This window comes from Trachinotus anak, unplaced genomic scaffold, assembly GCF_046630095.1.
Source record: "Trachinotus anak isolate AG129_WGS33_773 ecotype Australia unplaced genomic scaffold, CSIRO_AGI_Tana_v1 ptg000014l, whole genome shotgun sequence".
NCBI classification, from domain to species: Eukaryota; Metazoa; Chordata; class Actinopteri; order Carangiformes; family Carangidae; genus Trachinotus; species Trachinotus anak.
Genome location: NW_027273865.1, coordinates 21,366,687 through 21,389,458, shown reverse-complemented (window position 1 = coordinate 21,389,458; position 22,772 = coordinate 21,366,687). Strand labels below are relative to the sequence as shown.

The following is a 22,772-nucleotide window of genomic DNA, read 5'->3' as shown; positions in this document are numbered from 1 at the left end:
CCCCCATTCCAGATACCCCTCTCCTCTCCCCCCTACACCCCTTTATCATTTTCTCTCATTCTTTTTTCATCTTTCTAAGTTGCTTCATTTCAGATGCATTCATACATTTCCAATATCTTTATGTATGAGTCTGTCTCCCTCCTTCCTTCCTCCTCCTCACCTCCCCTTGTGCCTCCCTTCCCTCCTCCCCTCATTTTCTCTCTTTCTCTATTCCTCTTTTTTCCCTCTCTCTCCACTGTCTCACTCTCTCTCCCTTTACCTCCCTCCTTCTTCCCTCTTTCCTTCCTTCCCTCCCTCCATCCTATTACTGTAATCCATCACTCTTCCATCAGCCACCATGCAAACAGGCCTCCTGGTTTCCATAGCAACCACCTCCGGCCCGGCAGTGCGCAGCCCCTCTCTGATTGGCTGGCAGGGCCTAGGCAGTCTCAGTCTGTCTGGGAGATGTGGTAATTGGCTGGGAAGTCATACACACACATGCACACATACACACACACACACACACACACACACACACACACACACACACATACATGGTACAGTATTCACACACTGACATACAGTATACACGTCCTTGCACATACACAGAAACACACACATATAAAAACACACTAGTGTCTACTTTGGGCCTAAATAAATACATACACATATTCCATTGGGTATTGTGTGTGTGGAAAACACACACACACATACACATGCACACGTGCACAGACACACTGCATAAATATCCTCAGAGATATGAAAGGGAGAGTGGGGTCAGAGTAATGAAGCTCCCAAGAAAATGGGGGCTCTAGGCTGTGTATGTGTGTTTGTGTGCACGCATGTCTGAGTCTATGTGTGTGTGTGTGTGTGTGTTGCATGCCTGCGTTTGTGTGTGGGTTTCTGTATGCACAGGACAGCAGGGGTTGGGGGTGGTGTGCAGGATTTTGGATAAGGTTGGAGCTCTGCCAAAGGATGGATGGAGGAATTGGTTTTTTCGGAGCATATTGTTAAAAATACCTATATTCCCCCTAGGAGCCAAGTGTGCACTAGTTTTTCAGTTTTCTGGCTTCTGGAAGGAAGCAGGGAAGGTAAAAAAATGGAATTGTTGATCAGCTTGACTTCACCCTGCTGCTGTTGCTCAGCCAGGTCTGGCCAACACAGCAGCTATGATGAATGTCTCATCTCCTGGAATACATCACAAATAGCAAAACTGTACCTGCCCTGAATAGCAAAGTGTATTCTCTTCTGCAGTGACGTTGGAAAACAATTGTGGACAATGGGGCTCTTTTGTCCCCCAGTTTTTCTGGCCAGCAACAGAAGCAGAACAATGCTGTCCCTTAATCTTTTGTCAATTCCCAGCCAAACTGTTCCTTCTTCAAATACATGAAAAGGTTTGTATATTTATGGAGTGCTCTGCAAAAAAAAAAAAAAAAAGATGTTTTCTGGGTTCTCTGTTATAAACTGGAAATGATCATTAGTTATTCAAAGGTTTGAAAACTGACTTTGAGCACACTGCTCTGATAGATTTTTATCTGCACAGTGAAAAAAGGAAAAATGGTTGGTGCTGGCCTCAGCTCCCATCCTGCAAGTATAACATGTATGCGAGGGAAGAATTGTGTGGGCTAGAACATCCTCCCCACCTGAGAAAAAAAAATGTTAAACTGACTGCTAAGCTGCCCTAGTTGGCAACAATACAGACAACCAGCAGACAGACAGACTGACTACCGTCCAAAAGCACACAAATATTTCCTGATTTATAGCACAGGAACTAGAACAAACAAATGAACACACACAAACACACATACACACACACACACACAATGACACACAAAGGTAGAGGTCATTTTTCAATCTCATCTTTTTAATGGAAAAAAATGAGTCAAGGGTAGAGAGAAAAAACTGGGTAAATTGAGAAAGCTGGATGAATTCACAGAGAATGACTGACAGCAGTGATGACAGCAATGCGGTCACAGTCCACATTTCAAAGCATTCCCAGGTACCAGACAGAGAAAGAGAGAGAACGAGAGAGAAAGAAAAAGAGAGAGAGAGAAGGAGGGAGGGAGGAAAGGGGGAGGGAGCAGGGGTTAAAAAATGTCCAAGAAGATTTCATCTTCCTCTCAAAGGTAAAAAATACAAATTAAAAACTCATCTTTATCCAGTGTTCGTTTACAACAGACAATCACGTTGAAAAAATGTAAAGATTAAAAATAAAAAGTGCACCCGCACTCGCACACATACATACTTACAATTAGTTTCTTATTTTTGGGAAATGAAAAAAAAGTGCAAGCAAGATCACAGAACGACAATTTACAAGAGAGGCCAAGAACGGCCCAAAGTCTCAACCCTCTGACCGAGCCACCCCAACAGCCTAAAATGGAGGGAGGGATGGGGGTTATGGCGGCAACTTGAGGCCTGGAAGTTCCTGGTGTGGCTTTATTTGACCAGCCCCCCCCATCGTCACCACCACCTTAGTTTGTCCTTTTGTACAAAGGGGAGGCTCAAGTTTCATTGAATACCCACCCTTCCAAAACCCCAACATGGCTTCCCCACCCTCCTCGGATAGTACAATCAAAATTGGTTTGACTCCACCATGCTTCTTCCAGAAAGGCTCCCAATATATAGGCTTTTCAGTCACCATTGACATCATCATCATAATCATCATCATCATTGTCCAATCACACAAACATTTCCATAATAGTCAGTCTAACAATCATCATCAACATCGTCAAACTATTGCCATGCAAACACACCTCAAATCTAGATGTTAGCTCTCATTGGCTGATGGAAATAAACATTTTTGTGATTGAATACTTCTGGTTTTGTTGGCAAATATTACACACTGAAGAAAGAAACAGCATACTTCTTAATTCAAGTGCCTTGTGTGAAATGTTAATATCGCTTTTGTAATACTCTGCACTCATCATTACAATCTTCTAGCAGTGCTGTGCCATGCATGTGGTTCCACTGAAAACAATAAAACTAATTCACTATTTTGGTTTGGTTTGCTTTTCTCTGACCTTCCAGTAATCATAGGGGATTAAACACACACACACACACACACACACACACACACACACTCACAGAGGCATTAACACACTTGGAGATCAAATGCAGCCAAAATGTGAAACAACACAGATAACAAAACCAAACAAGGAAACAAATGGGAAATTAACAGAAGTTAAAGGTTATTTCTCATCATTATTAAAAAAAAAAAAAAAGCAATACTGACAATCAATATTAAAATATGAAATCAGAAACATTTTCAGGTTCAGTCATGCATCAGTGGAGTTACACTGACTTGAGGGGTAGCACAGTATTTGCACCTAATGTCTTTCAATGTCAAATGGCAAACTCTATCACAGGTAAGGTACATTCTCACAAGCCATCTGACCTGACAGGTTTCCTTTTAGAGACATGATGCAGCATTAAAATTAGATGGTCATTCAAACCAAAACCAACTGAATGCGACCTATTCAACCCCTATTTACAGCTATTGTCTCCAAGCTTAAAGCTCATAAATCGCTGGATGGATGCCTTCTCTGTACTATATGAACAGAAATGTTGACAGCATCCTCCTAAGTCAGCACTTCAGATACCTTGTAATGTGACCATTAAAGTTGCCTTGAGAATCACAGATAAAAGTGATTGAGAATAATATGATGGGCCATTGGATTAAATGAAAAAAAAACAACATTTTCTTTCAGTGCAAACTCAGAGAAATACATGCTGGCTGGCTGGCTGGCTGGCTGGCTGGTTCACTCCATTTATGGACTCAGCCTTAATGTTTCAGCTTGGCTTCAAGTGCTGATTTATTATACTGGCTTCAACATGCAGAGCAGACTGGCAGGTAGCAGAACGTATTTAAAGGGGATATTTGTAAGTTTTCGCTGCCACCAAACATCGTTTCTTGCCAGGAGTGGGTGGTGGTGATGGAGAGCTTTGACCATTGTTGTCTTTATAATACAAGAAGTTACAATACGTCCTCATCTTCAGGTCAGATTACAGGCTACAGTGAATCGCTATTAGACAGTGATGAGATGGGATGGAAGGGGCTGGAGATAGCTAGTTGGCATGCTAACTTGAGCAAAAGAAAAGAGGTAATAAAAACAAGAACTGACATTGGCGTTGCTGTCCACCGCTGGAGATAGCTCTTGGTGTGTAAAAGAATTCAATTTAATGCTGAACTTGCAACATTTCCTCTAGACTGGTAAGTTAAACAGCCATTAATGCTAAAGTTAGCTATGTTGTAATGTAACTTACAAATAGCTCTTTCAACAACATATCTGGTAACAATTTATTTGTATAGCCTGCATACGGAGAGTTTACAGAGTTTTTGTAACATTTAAACAGGTAATTCGTTGAGATTCAAACCAACTACTTATTCTTGGTTGAATATTTATTGTTGATGCATGTTAATGAACATCACCACAAAATCCACCATGTAAATATGCCAGATTGTAGCAAAAATGCTAATTTTGGTGGTGGAAATGATGCTAAAACTCTGTGGGTGGACTCTCCAACCCAAGTGTAACCACATTCTCTCCTGACAATGTTTTACTCTCACAAAACAGGTGGCCTCATGTTTTGCAGGACACAAAGGTGATAAAAACAACTAGTTTCACTTGGCAAGAAACAGAGCTTGGAAACTAGCGGGCTAATTAAACCTGCCATTTGACTTTGACTTCGCACACTATTGTCTTGTGCCAAAAATCAAAAATGCCATTATGAAATTCTTCTGTATGTTGCTTGAGCATGCACACATTACCAAGCGTCAAACAGGAGCGGTGTATTTAGCCATAATTTGGTGAAACTATGACGCTTTTGATCACATAAATATAAATTTGAGAGGTGGATGAAGTTACAAGGTGGTTAAGTGTTACCTCTCAAGGCGCATTTGATTCTAAGAGGACATATTTTGGATGGAGCACTGCTTTCACCTAATAACAAAGCATTTGGCATTGTGATATTTATCTAAGACTCTATCTATCTAAGAAATCAGAGATTGTTAGGTAAGACAGTACTCATGTGGGAACTACTCTGATAGGAATAAATAAAATACAGATGTTACTATGCAGGTAATGTTTTAAATGGCATTAAATTTGGTGAGGAGATCATGACTTTTGAGGACTCAAAACTCAGTGCTCTGTGAGGAATAGTTTGACATTTTGGGAAATGGCTTATTCACTATATCGCCAACAGTTAGATGAGTAGATTAGACAGTTAGTTTAGCTCAGCATCTACCAGCACCTCTAAAGCTTACTAATTAAAACGTTACATCTCATTTATTTCCTCCATACAAAGGGTAAAAGTGACAGGTTATGGTTTTACAAAGGGTAATGTGCAAGACTACTTCTTAGCTGAGTGCTGTAACTTCCAAAAGAATACTTTGGCACATAATCCACTGAAAAACCACAACCTGTTTTGTTTTTGACTCCTTGGTTTCTGCATGTTTTCCCTAAAAATGTCAGACTCCTTTAAAAGTTTTTAATCTTGATTTAGGACTTCATTGTCAGGACTTGACACTTGTGACTTGCATAACAATGTCTTTGTCCCACCCCTGTCAGAATGCCTAAACAGAAAGATGCTGACTTTCCCTACATTCACATTTACCTTCCTGCTACTCGAAATCCTCTCAAAAATCTGATCTAACATGGAGCTGGCTACAGTTACTGTAGTGCTCAGATAAACTCACATAAACAGACACACAGGCACACATAGAGTTTAAAACACACCCAGTTTGGCCAAAACAGTTCATATCACAAACAAATTATTGCGAATTAAGTGTGCTTTCTATTCAATTTCAATTAAAAGTCTTTAAAAACAATCAAGATAACAACATGCAAATGAAAAAGAAAATAAAAAAGGAATCATAAAAAAGGAGTTTTTTTAGGCCTCGTCACGGGCCAGACAAAGATCTGCATTGTCCACACATCAATCCTACATTCTGAACAGATAATACACACCAAGCACCAGGAGCGTTCCAGTCTTGCATTGGCCTCACAGTCAGTGTTTCACAGAAGAGAAGGGTGAATAGAGGTCAGGTAAAGGATTTGTGAAAGAGATGCTAAGCCTAAATTGTCATTTTTAAATACATTGTTTGATCAGAGATAGCTGATTAGGGAAAAAAATCCATCTCTCCTCTCATCCGAGGATGACATCCAAACACCAAAACCTTCAGCGTCAATCCCAAAATGCATCATTAATTAGTGGAAACCTCATGCAAGGAGAGAGGACAGGGTGAGGTCAAAGATGGTCAGAGTTTCTGGCCAGTTGCTCATTGTTTGCCAGTGAGGGGAGTTTTCAAACATGTGAAGATAGAGAATCAGTCTTAATTCTGTACATTTCACTCCCCACTTTGAAACTGCACAGGGCAGCGAGAGCAGAGTTCAGCAGCTCAGCTCTGCCCTTCACGGCAAAGGACAGAGGGAGTATATGAAAATTTGGTTCGGTGTATATTTCACAGTTGGCTAACATACTGCTCCATGGTTTTCCAGGGTCTTCCAAGCCTTGTCCTTGGTCTAACACCTGCCCATCTTATAAATCCTCATTCTCTTCTTTACTGTCTTGCAGCTGAAGATCATTAGGGCTTTTCCAAGGGCCCTTAAGAGGGTTCCTGTGGAGTAGTATGCCTCTGAAGTGCCCTTGGCAGACTGGAGTGTGTGTCTCACTAGCAAACTTATTGCCAGCTGATGAATTCCTGTGTTGAGACAGAGCAGGGAGTGTGTGGGGGGGGGGGTTGTCAGCTCAAGCACAACAGGGACTGTGAGTGACACAAAAGGACGGAGGTTGGCTCGCCGCTGGAGAATGGGTTTGAGAAGGAGTACGACACTGTGGGTACTGTGTGCTCAGTTGTGTCAAAGGTCACAGGGACGAACTGTAGAGGAAGTGGCAGCAAGTGGATCAGAAGAGGAAGGGGGGGGGGGGGCAGCTGAGGCACAGAGAGCTGTGACGGAGAGGTGGTTTGAGAGAGGATGAAGGGTCGAGAGGATGAGGCGTAGCTTCACAGATTAAGTGAGGGTGATGTAGGCTGAGGCCTTCTCCTTCAGTTGTCTCAGACACAGATGACAGCTCCAGCTCCCTGCACACACACACACACACACACACACACAGAGCACAGATCGGAAGTTCAATCACAGCTATTGTAAAGCCTGGTAGATTAATCCCTCATTTCAGACAGAGCATTAAGTAACACTGTAAATTAAAGCCCCATGGTAAAACATCACATGCTGTGCCCGTGGTTTGTCGATGCAGGGGATTTGACAACTAGTTTGGTTTGGATTTTGGCATGGGATTTGTAACATTAATTAAACATCTACTTGAGACAGATGTTAAAATGCAACTTTCAACCTTTATACTTCAAAGAGACTGCAAACCCTGTTGTATCGTGTCTAAATACAGTGGCAGAGAGAGCTCAAGACAACTACAAATGAAGAAAACAAATAGACAAGAAACAAGCAAATTAAGAAAAGATCTTCATCAATCTGACAACACAAACACTGTGAATGTACACAACACATCCAAACAGACAAACATGCTACAAAAACACTCAACACAACCAAGTATTTCCAACACCACTGAGAAGTAGCTGGCTTCTCCAACTTAAACAGTCACAATGCATTGAAGGACAAGTGCGTCCCAGCCAGGGTCATCGCTGGTAACGCTCCTGTTGTTTCCTGTGCTTCTTGCAGCATATTTGTCTGTTTGGTTGTGTTATGTAAATATATGTTTACCATACATGTCACAGCTCACTCAGGTCTCTGCTCTGAGTGTGAACCTAAAATAACTGACAACTGCTGAATTTCAGAGGCGTTTCTTGTAAATCAAAAGTGTTGCATGTGTAGGCAGAGCATGACACTGTTAGTGAGTGTTGAACACAAGTGGCACTGCTACTGTATGTTCAGCCAAGTGACACACTTGCCATGGAAACAGATTATCTTTTCTACTACTCATTTCCATGGCAACGCCATCAAACATCCTAAGGCAGCCATCTTATGTGTAGTAGGCAAATGACAGTTAGATTGAAACAGATGTACCAGCTCCTTTTCTGTGATCATAGACACAGCATCAGGACCATTTCAGCCTAGTTTATTCGGACTGAGATGCTCTGAAAGAGAGATGAGGTTCCTCCATACAGGAAAGGGTTAAATTTGAGTTATTTTCCTAAAAGTCAGCTATAGTCAGATTGTCTGACTGTTGTGGCTTGAGGTTTCACTCAGCTCATTGTGATCATCTCCCCACCTACAGTACAGACAGTTACATAATTTTGTACTTAAAACAAAAGTTTCCCGGGGCTGTGCAGTCTGACTGCATACAGGTCTAAACACTTGAGAACTCCTGGTATGCAGTATCTCTGGATTATGACGCTCACATTCTGCTCATCACTACATACCCTCTGGTGGTTCAGACATGGGAGGACTCAGACAGTACATGTGGTAGCCTCTGTCGCAATCATCACAAAACAACAGCTGGTCCTGGAAGAGAAGAGAATATTCAGATAAACAGATGTCGTTATGAAGGGACAGATTTGAAATCAAATCTGAGGACAGAACAGCATTAATTTAATGTGTATAATACATGAAGATATGAATTTGTATGGATATAAACCAAAGGGTTAGGGCGTGATATTGGTTATTTTCAAATTGTGAATACACTTGTAGACTCAAGAACTTCTCGTCATTGAAATGGTTCTTTATTCTTTTAAGGAAAGGACCAGTAAAAACCTGCAATGTGACTTCATCAGCTACTCTACATTGTGTGCACCTCCTTATTCTTCAGGAATTTAAATAACTGCATTTATTGAAGGTTGAGATCTATGTTTCTTCTAAACTCTCTCTTGGGTTTCAAGCTGTTTCATCCCAGTGAGACTCACTGAGCAACACTATAGCCCAGTGGTTAGACATCATCCTACAGCCAGAGGGACCCACTCTTGCATACTCAGTCTGAGAGAAAGACACTGAATTTAAACTAGCTCCTGATTTTTTTTTTTTTTTTTGAACAGTGGACTCTTATAAGGATCAATATAAAAATACCCTCAACTCTATCAACAAAACTTTGAGCAAGAGGTTATTTTTTCTAAAGTATGAGTATATATGTACAGTGTTATGTGTATTTGAATATGTGTGTGTGTGTGTGTGTGTGTGTGTGTGTGTGTGTGTGTGTGTGTGTGTGTGTGTTTGTGTGTGTGTGTGTGCAGCCACATGTGTTAACATGCAGTATAAAGTGAGATCCTACGTCATTCTCAGAGGTGCCACACAGGCTGCAGGACTTGCACTCGATGCACTGCCAGCGATAAGTCCTCACCGCAGCCGTCATGTTCACTGTGAACTGCAGACAGGATGGGTGGCCTGGGTGCACACACACACACACACACACACACACACACACACACACACACAAACGCACGCACGCACACACACACACACACACACACACACACACACACACACACACACACACACATGCATGCATGCACACAAGTACACACACAAGCACACACCCACACAATGTTTTTCACTATCACTGTCTGTATTCTGAGAACCCATCACCCATCATCCATCTATTCTGTCTATCCATCAGTTTGTGTGCTTCATATGTGGAATTTATTCATATTTAAGGGGAATTCACCAGTGGTGTTTTGCAGATAATTACCTAAGATAGAAAGATTATTTTTGACAGCAGAATTTTGGAAAAGTCATACTGTTTAGCAAACATGAAGAGATATGAATTTCATCCGAAACCATTGCAGGAAATTTTATCATAAGTTTGCTTTTGATTGGATTTTGAAAACTACAAAATGTTTGAATTTAAATACAAGTGGTAACAAATTCCAAAATGACAGTTTAGTCAGTATGACAGGAAAATAAATTATCCTTTGCTAATGCAGTATATTTAAACTGTCTCTTCTCACTCCTTTATTTTAGATTTTCCTGATACTTGCTGTTATATGAACATGTAAAAAGAAATATTGTGTCATCCTCATTTCCTGACCGTCATTTGTCTTCTTTGTGAGTCATTAAAAAGAAAAGGACCATACCAATGTTTTGCATGCTTTAGCCCATTCACTACAAGTCACGTACATCATTTTTGGTTCTCTTTTATTTTTCAGATGAAAAGAAACATGTGGAGATATATACAGTACATGCAATAAGTACACAAATTCTGCATTATATACACTGCAATCTCTGCATGTATACATGTAACCAAAATAAACAAAAAATAATACAACCATGAAAAAAATCATATTTAAACTCTACTCCAATAAAATTTACTGCACAACCAAAATACATACTAAGGTGAGACCATTATCTCACAAATTCATCGAAGTTCCTTGTCACACATGGGAGACTCTCTCAAAAGAAGAAATAGACAGTGGTTTATAATATCACAGATGTAAAGTAGGTTGATGTACAAAAAGCCAGGATTGAAAGGTGTGCGACAAGATTTTAAACAATTTTGTGTTTTTTGTCAGACAAGAATGTCACACCAAGATTACACTTTACTGAAGCCATTATTATTTCAATGCCAAGACATGTCTATGTTTGACAACACTGTGATCAATCCACATGACCACATCAAATCAAAATAACTTCATTCCTGACCTTGGAAACAGTAGGTTGACAAGATGTGCCTGAGTGTTTTTGCACTTCTGGCATACTGCATGGCATGTATCATCATATGTATTGCATATACTGGGAACTGCGTGGAACTTCAAATATCTTTGTATTTCATGTGATTTATCTAATCTATTTGACATTCTCTGTTTTATACAAAACTTTACAAAATCTAAAACCCTGCTCTCAACTTTGATTGAAGTCTTATCAATCATTAGAAAGTGATTATATTGTATATAGAATAGCATTTTCTAGTTGGATGTTGATACTTTCAAAATAATATTTTAAAATCAATTTAAATTCCTGCCACTTTTACACCTCTCAAGTAGCAACAAAAGTGTGTTTGGGAAACTGAGAAATTGTTCATGCAGAGAAGATTTTAGTACATTGTACATTACAGCCACTGTTATATAAATGCATGTTATATGTTATGTGTATCCATGTGTGCATATATGAGCATGCCATGTTTAAGACGTTTTAATGTGTTTTCTACCTTTCAGGCAGTGAAGGCTTTCTATTCCTTTCCATACAGAAGGAAAATTCAACTTGCAGAAAATAAGGTAAGAAACAGCAATACATCACAGGTCTTATTTTGTAAGTTGTGTTATTGCTGAATGCTAAGGCAGCAAAGTTTTCAAATCATCTGCATTTAACCCTACTACAAAAACAAAAGTTACTCAAATGACAGCAGGCATGAATTTCAGTGTTGTGTATGGTGGCTTTTAAGGACAATAACCAACCAAAGCAGTAATCTTCTGTAGGCTGAAGCTAAGTTAACTGCCAAAAGTCAGAGTGAAGTGATGCTAACATGGTAGCTAGCATTAGTGAGTTAGCATTATCTTGTGTTTTGGTATTTACATTTTGATCTGGAGAATCTCTAGTGAGGTTTATGCTTTCACTGTATGTATTTAGTCTCAGGTCGGTTTCAAATCTCTGCAAATTGGTTTTTAAACTGTAGTAAAAAATGGAAACACCATAACTAGCTGCAAGGGTCAACAAGCTCAATAATCGAAAGCATTACAGCAAATGGTTATTAATGCGATTAAGAACAATGTACATGATTTGTAGTAGATGGGCTGAAACAAACAAACAAAAAAAAACACTGGTATGGTCCATCCATTTAAAGCATTACAGGAAGCGAAACTTGAATTCAGTTGCAGTAGATACAAAATCTGTACTCCACAAATGAAATTGTGCATCAACAGAGGACCGCCTTCCTCCTGCCAATCATCCCCTTCAGCGGTGCCCTACCTGAGCGTCCACAATCTGCACAGGAGATAAGGTCTTCAGGACAGCCAGTCTTCTTTGAGCCTCCTAGGCAGAAGTCGCAGTAGCCATTCGCGATCACCGAACCATCCGGTGCTTTCTTGGCTGGAAGAAGAAAAATAAAAGAGACATGGGTAAGGATAATGGCGATTTCAGCTTGATCCCTCCTGGGCTCTTGGAAGAGGGGGATGAAGAGTAAACACGTAAGTCAGTGTTATGAAATGTTGCCCTGGAGTGAGAGAGCTGTATTAATCACTGGACAGAAAGACAGATTGGAGAAGGAAAGTCTATAAAAGTCCTAACATACCAATAGACTTGCTGCCACCAAGGTGTGCTGCAAAAGAACATCAACCGAGTATAGTACTGGCAGAGAGTGATTAGAGGTAAAATGTTGAGATGTGAGACAAAGAAGAAGAAAGAAGATCTGTATCTAAGTCCCCGGTTACCAGACTGCACACCATCCCAGCTGGGCACAATGCTCTGTCTGTATCTTTCTCTTTTTCCATCTGTTTGCTTTGGTAAAAACAAGCACTAGTGCAGGCCTGCACTGGAGCCTGGGATTCACCAAACCCCGGCTCGCCCAGGAAGTGCGGGGGGGGCCAGAGGGGGATGTCCACTGGGAGCCCATGGGGTCTGGTAAATATTGTCAAGAGTGGAGGAGAAGGAAGAAGAGGACTGAAAAAAGTGTGTGTGTGTGTGTGTGTGTGTGTGTGTGTGTGTGTGTGTGTGTGTGCGTGCCCGTGCGCGCGTGTATAGGGGGGCTGCCGGGACAGACCTGCCGTCATGCTGAGCGCAGAGATGCAAGTGCTCTACGTGAAGCTGTTTCATAATAATTATTAACAAGAGAGAAATTCCCCTTGCCTGCCTGAGTGCTGTGTATATATGTGTGTGTGTGTGTGTGTGTGTGTGTGTGTGTGTGTGTGTGTGTGTGTGTGTGTGTGTATGCGTTCCACATCTACCCCCACCTCCTTCTGTCAGTCTAGCTGTTGGTTTGCCTGCCTGTCTGCCTCCTGCTTGTCTCAGTGTTGTTGATTGCATAATCTCTTTAATGGAAGCAATCACATAACCACTGCAGACTATTCTGCATGTGTGCTTTCTTCTCTAAGATGTAACGCACTGGACAGGTCCTTCACATTGAGTCACCAAGCGGATCACACAGGTACACACGTATAGAGGCATACATAAAAAGCCATTCATCCTGCAGAAAGACAAAAGACACCGGCATGCAGACAGACAGTGCTGTAGGTAATGCTGCTGCTATGTGTGGTCACATAAGAGACAGAGAGAGCTCATTAATCCATCCATTGCAGGGTGGAGTCTTGTTTGGCCGGAAGGGGAGGGTGATGAGGAGAGGGGGAATTTGATGGAAAAGAGGGTGAGAAGGAAAGGAGTGAGTGAGTGAATGAATGAGTGAAGGAGCGAGAGAGATTGGGTTTCTACTCCACAGTGTCTGACTTTAATCCTCTGAGAAATAAAATAATAAAAGGAAAAACTCTCTGATCAGGATGAGAGACAGAAAGACAGACAGAGAACAGAGGAAGGGAGGGAAATGATAAGCTGTACCTGCTACTGCAGAATTCAACAGAATTACACTGAGCAGAAACCATTAGAAAGAGGCTATACTGTTATACTGTGAGAATAGCAACCATATAAGAGTTTAGTGCTAGGCTGTGCACTTTCATACGGTCACGCAGACATGGAAAACAAGGTGTGGAAACTACAGTATAGTTAGGTTCAACCATCAATAGGAAAAATTATAAAATGTACTCAAAATTAACAATATACTCATTCATTAGCATTCATTCACACAAGAATTTCAGTGCTACAGATTTATGTCAGATAAAAAAGGTGGATATACTGAACTGAGTGTGTCTGCAGCCATGCTAGTGATCTGTGAGGCTGTGCTTTGGCACAGTGGTGCTTTGAGTTAAATGCTAATATTTAACATTTGTCTTAGTTAAGCATGATCATGACTGTGTCCACAATCATTACATATAGTGCACTGTATTTACTATCTGCTATTTTATTTGTCCTTATTTGGGGGGTGAAATGTGCACTAAAAATGTGCACAGTAGCTCAAAAGAGGCGGTGTGCATGTCATAGACACTGCTTTTCATTTTCCATTCTACAGTATTGAAAAGCATCATATTTTATAGATGTGGCTTACTTACTGTGTGGTGAGTGAACAAGGGTGCAATTTCAGACACAGTCCGGGTACAATGTTTACCATGTTCATCATTATTTTAGCATGTTAGCATGCTAGCAATTCCTAATTAGCACTCAATACAATTTTTTTATAAACAAATGTAACGGACAGCTTAAAATTTTGACTTGATGAAGGCACAAGATTAAGAGTTAAGGCATCATCAAATATGTTATATTTCATCCAAAGGGAATTATTAATATCTTGCACTATACAGCACTTCATCCAGTAGTTGATGAGATACTGTAAGTCTAAACCAAATTGGTGGATTGACTGATAGACATTGCTAGAGTAACATAGCAAGAACAACTCAGCTGTGTGAAGAGTTCCTGCTCGATACGAATGTGAGACATAACAAAATAGGAGAAGAATATAACGATGCTCGTAATACAGTAGCATACAGTAGCTACATAAGTGTTTACTGAGTCTAGCAGAAGGATGTATAAAGCTGCAGAGGCATATGTGGCATGCAGGCCTGTGGCCAATGCAAATACATTTTTGTCTTCTTGTACTGGTCAAACAAATTGCTTTTATCTTCACTGCTTTTATTTGGACTCACTGCTGCTGATTGGGCCTCACAATCCCCTGTGGGATAAACTGGTCAGGCACACGCACACACACACAAATCAAACACTTTCAGGCTGCATTTTATCTGTGTCTGCGTGTTACGGTTATGTGTCTGCATCTCTGCCTTTTGTATATCTGCCTGTGTACACGTGAGTGCCTGTGTGTGTGTGTGTGTGTGTATGTGTGTGCGTGCTCGGAGGCCCCAGAGAGTGAATCAGCAGGTCCTGACGCATGTGAGTGAACTGGGGCTGCCCGCTGGCCTGCCTGCACGGAGGAAAAAAACTCCATCAATGATTAAATGCCTGCGGCCATGTTTCAGAAGCCGCCCGCAACCACAGACACGCCATTGCTGGCTAAAGGAGGGAGGGATGAGGACAGTGATAGAGATGGAGAATAAAGAGGAATGAGCTAATGAGCAAAATATATCCCAGGTTGGGGGAAAGTGAGAGACTGAACAAAGAAAGATGACACAAGTCAGGCAGTTCTTTATGCTTTCTCTTCCTTCTAATCCCCTTGTTACCTTTACCTCTCCTCCTGTCCCTCTCTGTCTCCAAATCTTTACCTGCTTCAGCCACCCTCCTCCCCTCCTCTTCTTCTTCTTTTTTTTTTTTTTACTGCCATATCTAACTCCTTTACCTGACCCTCCTCTCCTCTCCTCTCCCTCCTCTCCCTCCCTCCCTCCTCTCCTCTCCTCTTCCAATTACCAGGAGGAGTATGAGCAGAACCGCACACTTCACAGCTTTCAAGTGTTGGAGAGAGATCCTCCTGGGAATTATCCAGCAAGAGATGAATCCTCAAATGCCCCCCCCCCCCCCCCCCCCCCCCCAACCTACCCTTCCCCATCCTTTCTCCCTCTCTGCTTTATAATGCTTCTCTCCCCCTGTCTCATTTTCTCTCCATTCCACCCCCATGCTGCTCCTTCGTTATCTTGCATTGTTATTTCGCCCTGCTCCTCTGCTAACTTAAGCCTCTCCTCATTTTAATGAAAAATAATTGTATATTCTCACATTTCTAATTTCATTTTTCCTATCAGCAGTTTGGCAAAGCAATGTTTCAAAAAAAAAAAAAACGAATATTGAGTAACTGTTTTTTTCTGAAACAAAAGACAAAAGACAGAAGAATAACATCATAACATCTGGAGATATGTGGTTTTCAATGCATAGAGACAGTTCTCTTTGTTAGCAGTGCAAAAATATCTCCATTTAAATTTGATTTTTCATATTGACTCTAAAGCTGCCACAGTGGTTTTTAAAAGACAAAAAAAACTACATTGGAAGTGAAGTGATCTAAACCATCTGACAGAATAACTGCATCTGAAGAACAGGTTTATTTGAAGATTCTGTAACTAATGGTGACCTGGAAGAAGAACATTTCTTACACTGTGTAATTAAGAAAAGCAGCAAGACAAATAAAAAGCTATGAGAAAGTAAAAAGCACAAAGTTGTGACCTTGTGTCTGTATCCTCATCCTGACGTTCTCCCTCATTTTCTTCCTCCAGTATATCGCCCCTTTTCAATGTACCCCTCCAACCTCAGCTCTTCCGCTCCTGTTTTCCTCTCTCTCTCCCTTTTCTCCCTCCCAGACTCTGACCTGAAACCAAACCACAGCTTGACTCTGGCCTGTCGATAATCTCATCCTCTGGCCGGCCACAGTGGAAGCCTCATCAACTTAGCGCTTCCATGAATTACCACTGCCTCCACACAGACACACACACAGACACACTAACAAATAAGCCTACCTGTTGACTTGACTTTCTGCTTTTCTGTTCCACCTCACTTTTTAAATTTTCTCTTTTTCCTGCCTCTGTCTGCTCCTCCATTTGTTGCATGTTTAACATTTTCATGACATTTACTTGAAGTAATCAAAGTGATTTGATATGCTTATTTTAACTTTTATTATATTCTGTTATGTTGTATAGATAATGGTAAGCTTAGCCATGAACAAAGAAACAGTTGCCATGGATACCAACATCACAAAACTTGGTTAATCAAGGCTGCGGTTTAGATGTTAAATAACAAGTAACCATTGAGTGTGAATTTTGTCACTGTGAGTGTATCTCTTCCTCACAATTACTGTAGGCAGCAAACACTCCATTACTGCAGGTGTAGATGGGAGGAAGGAGTGAGGATGAGGAGGAGATATGAAGGTGGAGGAAGAGGGGAAAAAGGAGGAGGCAGGGAAGGATTTCAAGAAGAGATGAGGCAAGTGGGGAAAGAAAGAGAGAAAGAGAGAGAGAAGAAGAGGAGGAGGAGGAAGATGAGGAGGCACAAAGGGGAGGGAAGGAAGGGAGGCGAAAAAAAAAAAGTGGCTGCCGTTGTATCGGAGCAGCGGTGTGTGAAAACACACACTCTGCACTCCTGTCGCCTCGCTGCTTAATGAGGAGAGCCTCTCAGGAGCAGCACACGCACACACAAATACAATGAAACACACCCACAACCACACACGTACAGTAGATTGCGCGCACACACACACACTCAAAGATTTACAACCAAGCCTTTGCATAATAACTTTTGCCGTCCAGTTTCAGTCCCCCATCCCCCAATTGCTCTCTTTAATGTGATGAATGAGAGTCCCTGTAACCCTCAGCCACACAGACTCATGAACACACACGTACACACTTAATTGCAGTCACAAATATTGTACATATTCTATCACAAAACAAAGGGACAACAGATAAGGCGCAGATTAAAAGCACATGTACATGAAGATTCTCACAGTCACAAATCCCAAATTCTCCAGGAGACATCTTCGGGTTTTTTATGCAGACAAGGAGGCAGAGATGCAGTCAGATGGAAACTGTCAGTCACAGATGAAAAGTCACTGCCTTCCTTTCTCTCTCTCTCTCTCTCTCTCTCTCTCTCTTTCCATCTTCCTCCCCTCACTCTTTCCCCATCCTCTTCCTCTCTCTTCCTCTTTGCACTTTCATGCATTCTCATTATTGCTGCTGCTCTCTCTGCCTCTGATTCTATCTCTCCTCTGCGCTTCATTGTGCTTAATTTTTTTTACTTCCCTTTCGTTATTTCACTTCTCTATCTATTTTTTTCCTTTACTCTCAAAGAGGAAATTGGAACTCCTTCCTGCAATCCATCTGTTGTCACTCTAATGCCTGCACCAGTGCCATGCTCTGCTCCTCCTCTGTTTTCCCCTCATTTCTGCTGCTTTTCCATCCCTGCACCCACCAAACCTACCCCACCCCTCACCCGTACACACGCACACTCACAAGTAGTACTTTCACTCATGTCCAGTCAGCAGGTTGCGTAACTCCCAGTGCATTGTGGGTCTGGATACATGCATTTGTGTGTGTGTGTGTGTGTGTGTGTGTATGTGTGTGTGTGTGTGCGTGCAGTGTGAGCTTGTGTGCAGAGATGACATTGCAAAGGAAAGAGGACAGAGGCAGTTTTGGTGCATAATAAAACTTGATCTATGGTTGCTTTGTAATCACCCTGACCTGCAGGAACAGAGAAACACACACAAACACACACACACACACACACACACACACACACATACACAGACATACACACACCATCCGTAAGGCTCTGCAGTCTGCAGATATGTGCACATTTAGTGAACAGACACATGCAAATAAATCACACACACACAAACAGACCAACTCCCCCATAAATCATGCATGTAAAGAAATCACACACATAGTCAGCCTATTCCAGTGTATCTGGATACTTTGAGCACATACACTCACATTTGCACACACTTAAAAAGAGCCACTTAGCCAGGCTTGTGTCCCTGTCGATGAAGAGTTAAAATGCAAATTATTAATCCTATTTTGTTCCAGGGGGAGAGCCAGCTAGGAATGTGACTGTGAAATCCTGTTTGAATTGTGCCCAACCTCACATGGTCCACTATACTATGTGTTAGCCCTGCACTGTCATGTGGAAATGTCAAATGACCAGTCAGAGTGAAGCAAAACAGAAGCATAAAAGAGGGAGAATTTTAGAAAAAAAAAAAAAAGACATTTAAATCAGAAATCTGCATCCTATTTTTGGTGGTGTTTGTACACTGAAATGGGGAGTTTGAGTTTCTGTAGGCGGTGCCGTTCTCTTTGTGTGTTCAGTCATGGTAGCTATCGCTGCTTGTGCTAACTACCAATTACAATTTTATTCCAAACAGACCAGACTTGCAAAAGGCGTCATGTGAGTAGAAGAGGATGTTCTCCAGGAATAACACAGTGACGACTGGCACATGCTAACGTTAAATCACTATTGTATTACGTCAGCTTACATTTGGACATTTTTATTATAGTAGAAATACTTTATGAATGTGACATGTATGAAACTGTTGCATTGTCGATTCTGATTTCCTCCTCTTTGTGCTGTGTTTTTCAATTACAGTCAGTCACAGACAGAAAAACAGACATCAGGAGATAGATGGAGGATGAGGATGGATTTTGGGTGGGGAGGAGGAGGAGGTGGTGGTGGTGGGTGGTTTTGGTGGTTGTGGAGGGGAGGGCTGTGGTAGTGTGTGGGGGCTTATCCAAACATGGCCAAGACAACTGAGGAACCACAAAACAACCAGCCAGCACACCACAGTACCACATCTTAAGACAGAATACCAAATGAAGCAGACTCCAATATTACCCTGCCTTCACAATTCCAACTGTCTGGGGGAATCTATATGATGAATCATGAAGACATTTTTTTTCTCAGTCTGTACAACTCTCTGCTTCTCGCTCTGCTTCTCTCTTTGTCTGTTTTTTCTCTCTCCTGCCATTCTTTATGTTATTTTTAATGAACTCTGTGCCCCCTCCGCTCCGTCTATACTCCAACTTCTTCCATTCTTCTTCATTCTTTCTCTGTTCTCTCCCTCCCTCTATCCATCCCCTCTTCTATTCTCTCCATACCTCTCCTCCCTCCCTCTACCATCTCTCTCTCTCTCTCTCTCTCTTTTCAATGTACATAACAGTGTAGTCTTTAGGAGGGAGCCCTGGCGGTATCTATGGCAACCAGATTGCTAGGCAACAGCCGTTTCTCCCTTCCTTTCCTGTGCCATCCAGCAGCAGCAACAATCAACCAATCAAAAGCTTAGTAGGAATGCCGGTGTACGTGAAAAGTTCAGAACACATTCAGAAAGCACTACATGCTCTTTATCTCCACTGTCTTCACATGTAGAAATATGACACACAGGTACATTAACTCCTTACTCCATTATATGAAAAACAAAACTCATCACAAATCCGCTTAAAGGAAAAGGGTGATTGAATAGAATAATTTGCCACACTGACCAAATATCAGTATGTAGAAGTTTTAGCACTCAGTTCAAAGAATGAACAGCTCGTCAAAGACTAGCAGAGAAACACACATCTGTATCTACCCAGTGACACTGCTATAAATGGCAATGCAATAAACACAAGAGCTGGAATCTCACCACACTTCAAATCACCTTGGCTGTATTGTTGAGAAGAGAAACACTGAGAGGAGGAAACAACAGAGGCAGTGGTGCACAAATGGAATGACAACATATCCTGTCTGGGGAGTGGCCATGTTAGGTCAGTCAGCGTTGGTTTATATTGATGCTGGTTGATCAAAATTCGTCCTTCACTCCTCTGTCTGCAGACAGCGGGAGGAGGAGGACAGGGAGGCCATTTTGAGACACAAGGCAAAAAAAAAAAAAAAATTGGAGAGGGAAAAAAATACAACAACCAACAATGGTGAGTAAGAACAGAGGGACGCTGACCTTCAAACGGCTCAATTACATGTCACACACACATACACACATACACGCTCAAAGTTGGGCATGATTGCCCATACAGCACATCCACATGACTCAGTGGCAGACGCAAGTGCAGACACACGGACACACACCAAAAGATATGCATGTTTGTGTGTGTTGTGTGCATTTTGAGACACACACACACACACACACTCAGAGCATCCCTGCTGCTCCACACCGTAGGACCGTCTGTCCATCCAGATAAAGTGGCCTCTGAATCTAGGCTCTGATTTGAGAAGGGGGATTTAATAACCCCCCCCCACACACACACACACACACACCTCTCTCTCTCCGTCTCTCTGTCTTTCTTTCATTTCTCTCATTCATTCATTCATTAATTCACAGTTGCTGTTCCTCTCAGTTTGTCTCCTACTTGCAATCTATTTATCTTATTTCTGCTTTTTCGCTAATTTACTTGCTCTGTCATCTATCTCCTTCCCTCTCTCTCTGTCTCTCTGTCTCTCTTTCTCCCTCTATTTCTCTCTCTCTCTCTTTTTCTCCATACCCACAAAACCAATTTTCAGGTGGACACTGCATGGCCGACCTCTAAAGTAAACATCCCCCTTATTCATCCACTTCTCCACAGCCTCCTTCTAACCACCCCCCCACCATCACATCAATGCCAAAAGAGAACCCCCACACCTGCACCCACGATCCTACTCTCCCACTCCACCTCCAATCTTCCTCTTCTCCTGTTTAGAAGAAAATAAGTAAAAGAAGATTAAAAAAAGAAACATAGTATGTGGTGTAGTCATGAATTTTAATGGGGCTGATCATTTTGAGCAAGCGGTATTTCGGCTGGGATCCAGATATATGGGGAGGTTTTCATAGTGTTGGCTGATTTTGGTGATTGTGCTCAGGGGGAGAGGAGACACAAAACAAAGAAATAAATTAAAAGAGAATCCAAAGCTGGTTGACAGACAAAGCAAAATAAGAGAGAGGGGAATGGAAAACGGAAGACAGAACAGGAGGGGAGAGGAGGGTTAAGTGAGGATGCAGAAGAGGAAAGTGGTAAAAGATGGACGAAGAGAAAGACAGGGAAGGAAAATCTCATCTCCTGGTGGAATAATCTGCCATTTATCACATTGATGGAGAAACAGGGAGTGAGACTGAAGCTGGAGGAGGTTCAGAAAAGACTTTATAGTTCTATAGTTTTTCTGCGAAGATTCAGCTTGAATGCAGCATACACACTGTAGCGTCTAGACAGCTTTTTTGAGCAAGAATATAGCATGAATTATGCATGCAGGGTTGCTCTCATTCGGTGGAGCCATATTAATATTATTACATATGTGGCATATGTACAGAAGGGTGGAGGCTGGTGGAGGCTCAGTAGATTGAGGAAAGCTGTAATGGCATGCACACACACACACACACACACACACACACACACACACAAGCACATTAATGAATTCACACACTCACAGAGCCTTGCAAATGTACATATATGTGTGCACGAGGATGCACACATGCACACACACACACACACAGACACACACACAAACACACGCACACACACACACACACACACACACACACACACACACACACACACACACATACATACATATATACACACAAACCAAAACAGGCTAAGCTTCCTTTTTCATTTCAGCAGAGAAGATTGCATTTTCCGAGGCTTTGTGTGTGTGTGTCTGTGTGTGTTTGTGTGTGTGTGTGTGTGTGTGTCTTTGTGTGTGTATGTGAGTGTGTGAGTGTGTGAGTGTGTGTGTATGTGATTACTGACTGTTTGGGAGGGAGTGATGGGGGATATTAAACGATTCAAATGCTGTCTCTCTCTCACTCTCCTCCACTGGAGAGACCTTAGACTGCAGCATGGTCACACACGTACACACACACACACACACACACACACATATACACATACTGGGCCAGTCTGTTCTGTCAGACAGTCCAATTTAAAAACACACACTGCCAATTAAACGGAGAGGCAGCATAGTTTCTGTGCGCACATTGTTGCAATGCAGCACACATATATAACGTGGATATGTGTGTTTTTGTGTGTTTTTGTGTGTTTATCTGTTTTCTGTTCTCTGAAAATTGCTTGTTTTAAGACCAGGAGGAACAAAAAAAGTGGATGAATCATTTGTGTTCCCTTTTCAAAGGTCCAAAGTTATTTCTCTTTTTTTTATGAGTGTGAACAACTGTAGCCATTTTACTGACGATTACTGACCAGAACACAATCTTTGCCGGATGAATGTATACTATTATCCCTAAAAGAAGTGTTTGCAAAACAAACAAAACCCGCAGACAGAAGACAACGCCGAACAAAAACCACATGCTGATAGAAAACTGGCCCCGGGGGTGAAAATAAATAGCTACAAAGAAACAAAGATGGCAAGCAATTTGGTTAGTGTGGATGCTGCAGCTAACAGGAGGAGGAGGTCTGAGGTCTGAGT

At 41.7% G+C, this 22,772-nt stretch overlaps 1 protein-coding gene and 1 long non-coding RNA gene across 2 annotated transcripts in view; one reads left to right on the top strand and one right to left on the bottom strand.

Moving 5' to 3' along the window:
• Positions 1-1,822: 1,822 nt before the first annotated feature.
• Positions 1,823-22,772, bottom strand: part of dpf1 (double PHD fingers 1) — a 41,766-nt gene continuing 20,816 nt past the window's right edge. The window contains exons 9-12 of the mRNA XM_071497012.1: positions 11,844-11,963; positions 9,214-9,326; positions 8,372-8,453; positions 1,823-7,060 (exon numbers count right to left, since the gene is read on the bottom strand). Coding sequence (XP_071353113.1) covers positions 6,990-7,060; positions 8,372-8,453; positions 9,214-9,326; positions 11,844-11,963 — 386 coding nt within the window. The 3' untranslated portion in view covers positions 1,823-6,989. The remainder of the gene's footprint in view (positions 7,061-8,371; positions 8,454-9,213; positions 9,327-11,843; positions 11,964-22,772) is intronic.
• Positions 4,085-12,510, top strand: LOC139632197 (uncharacterized). Its single transcript, XR_011693521.1, has 3 exons — positions 4,085-4,189; positions 11,093-11,152; positions 11,798-12,510. It is a non-coding gene; the product is annotated as an uncharacterized lncRNA (long non-coding RNA).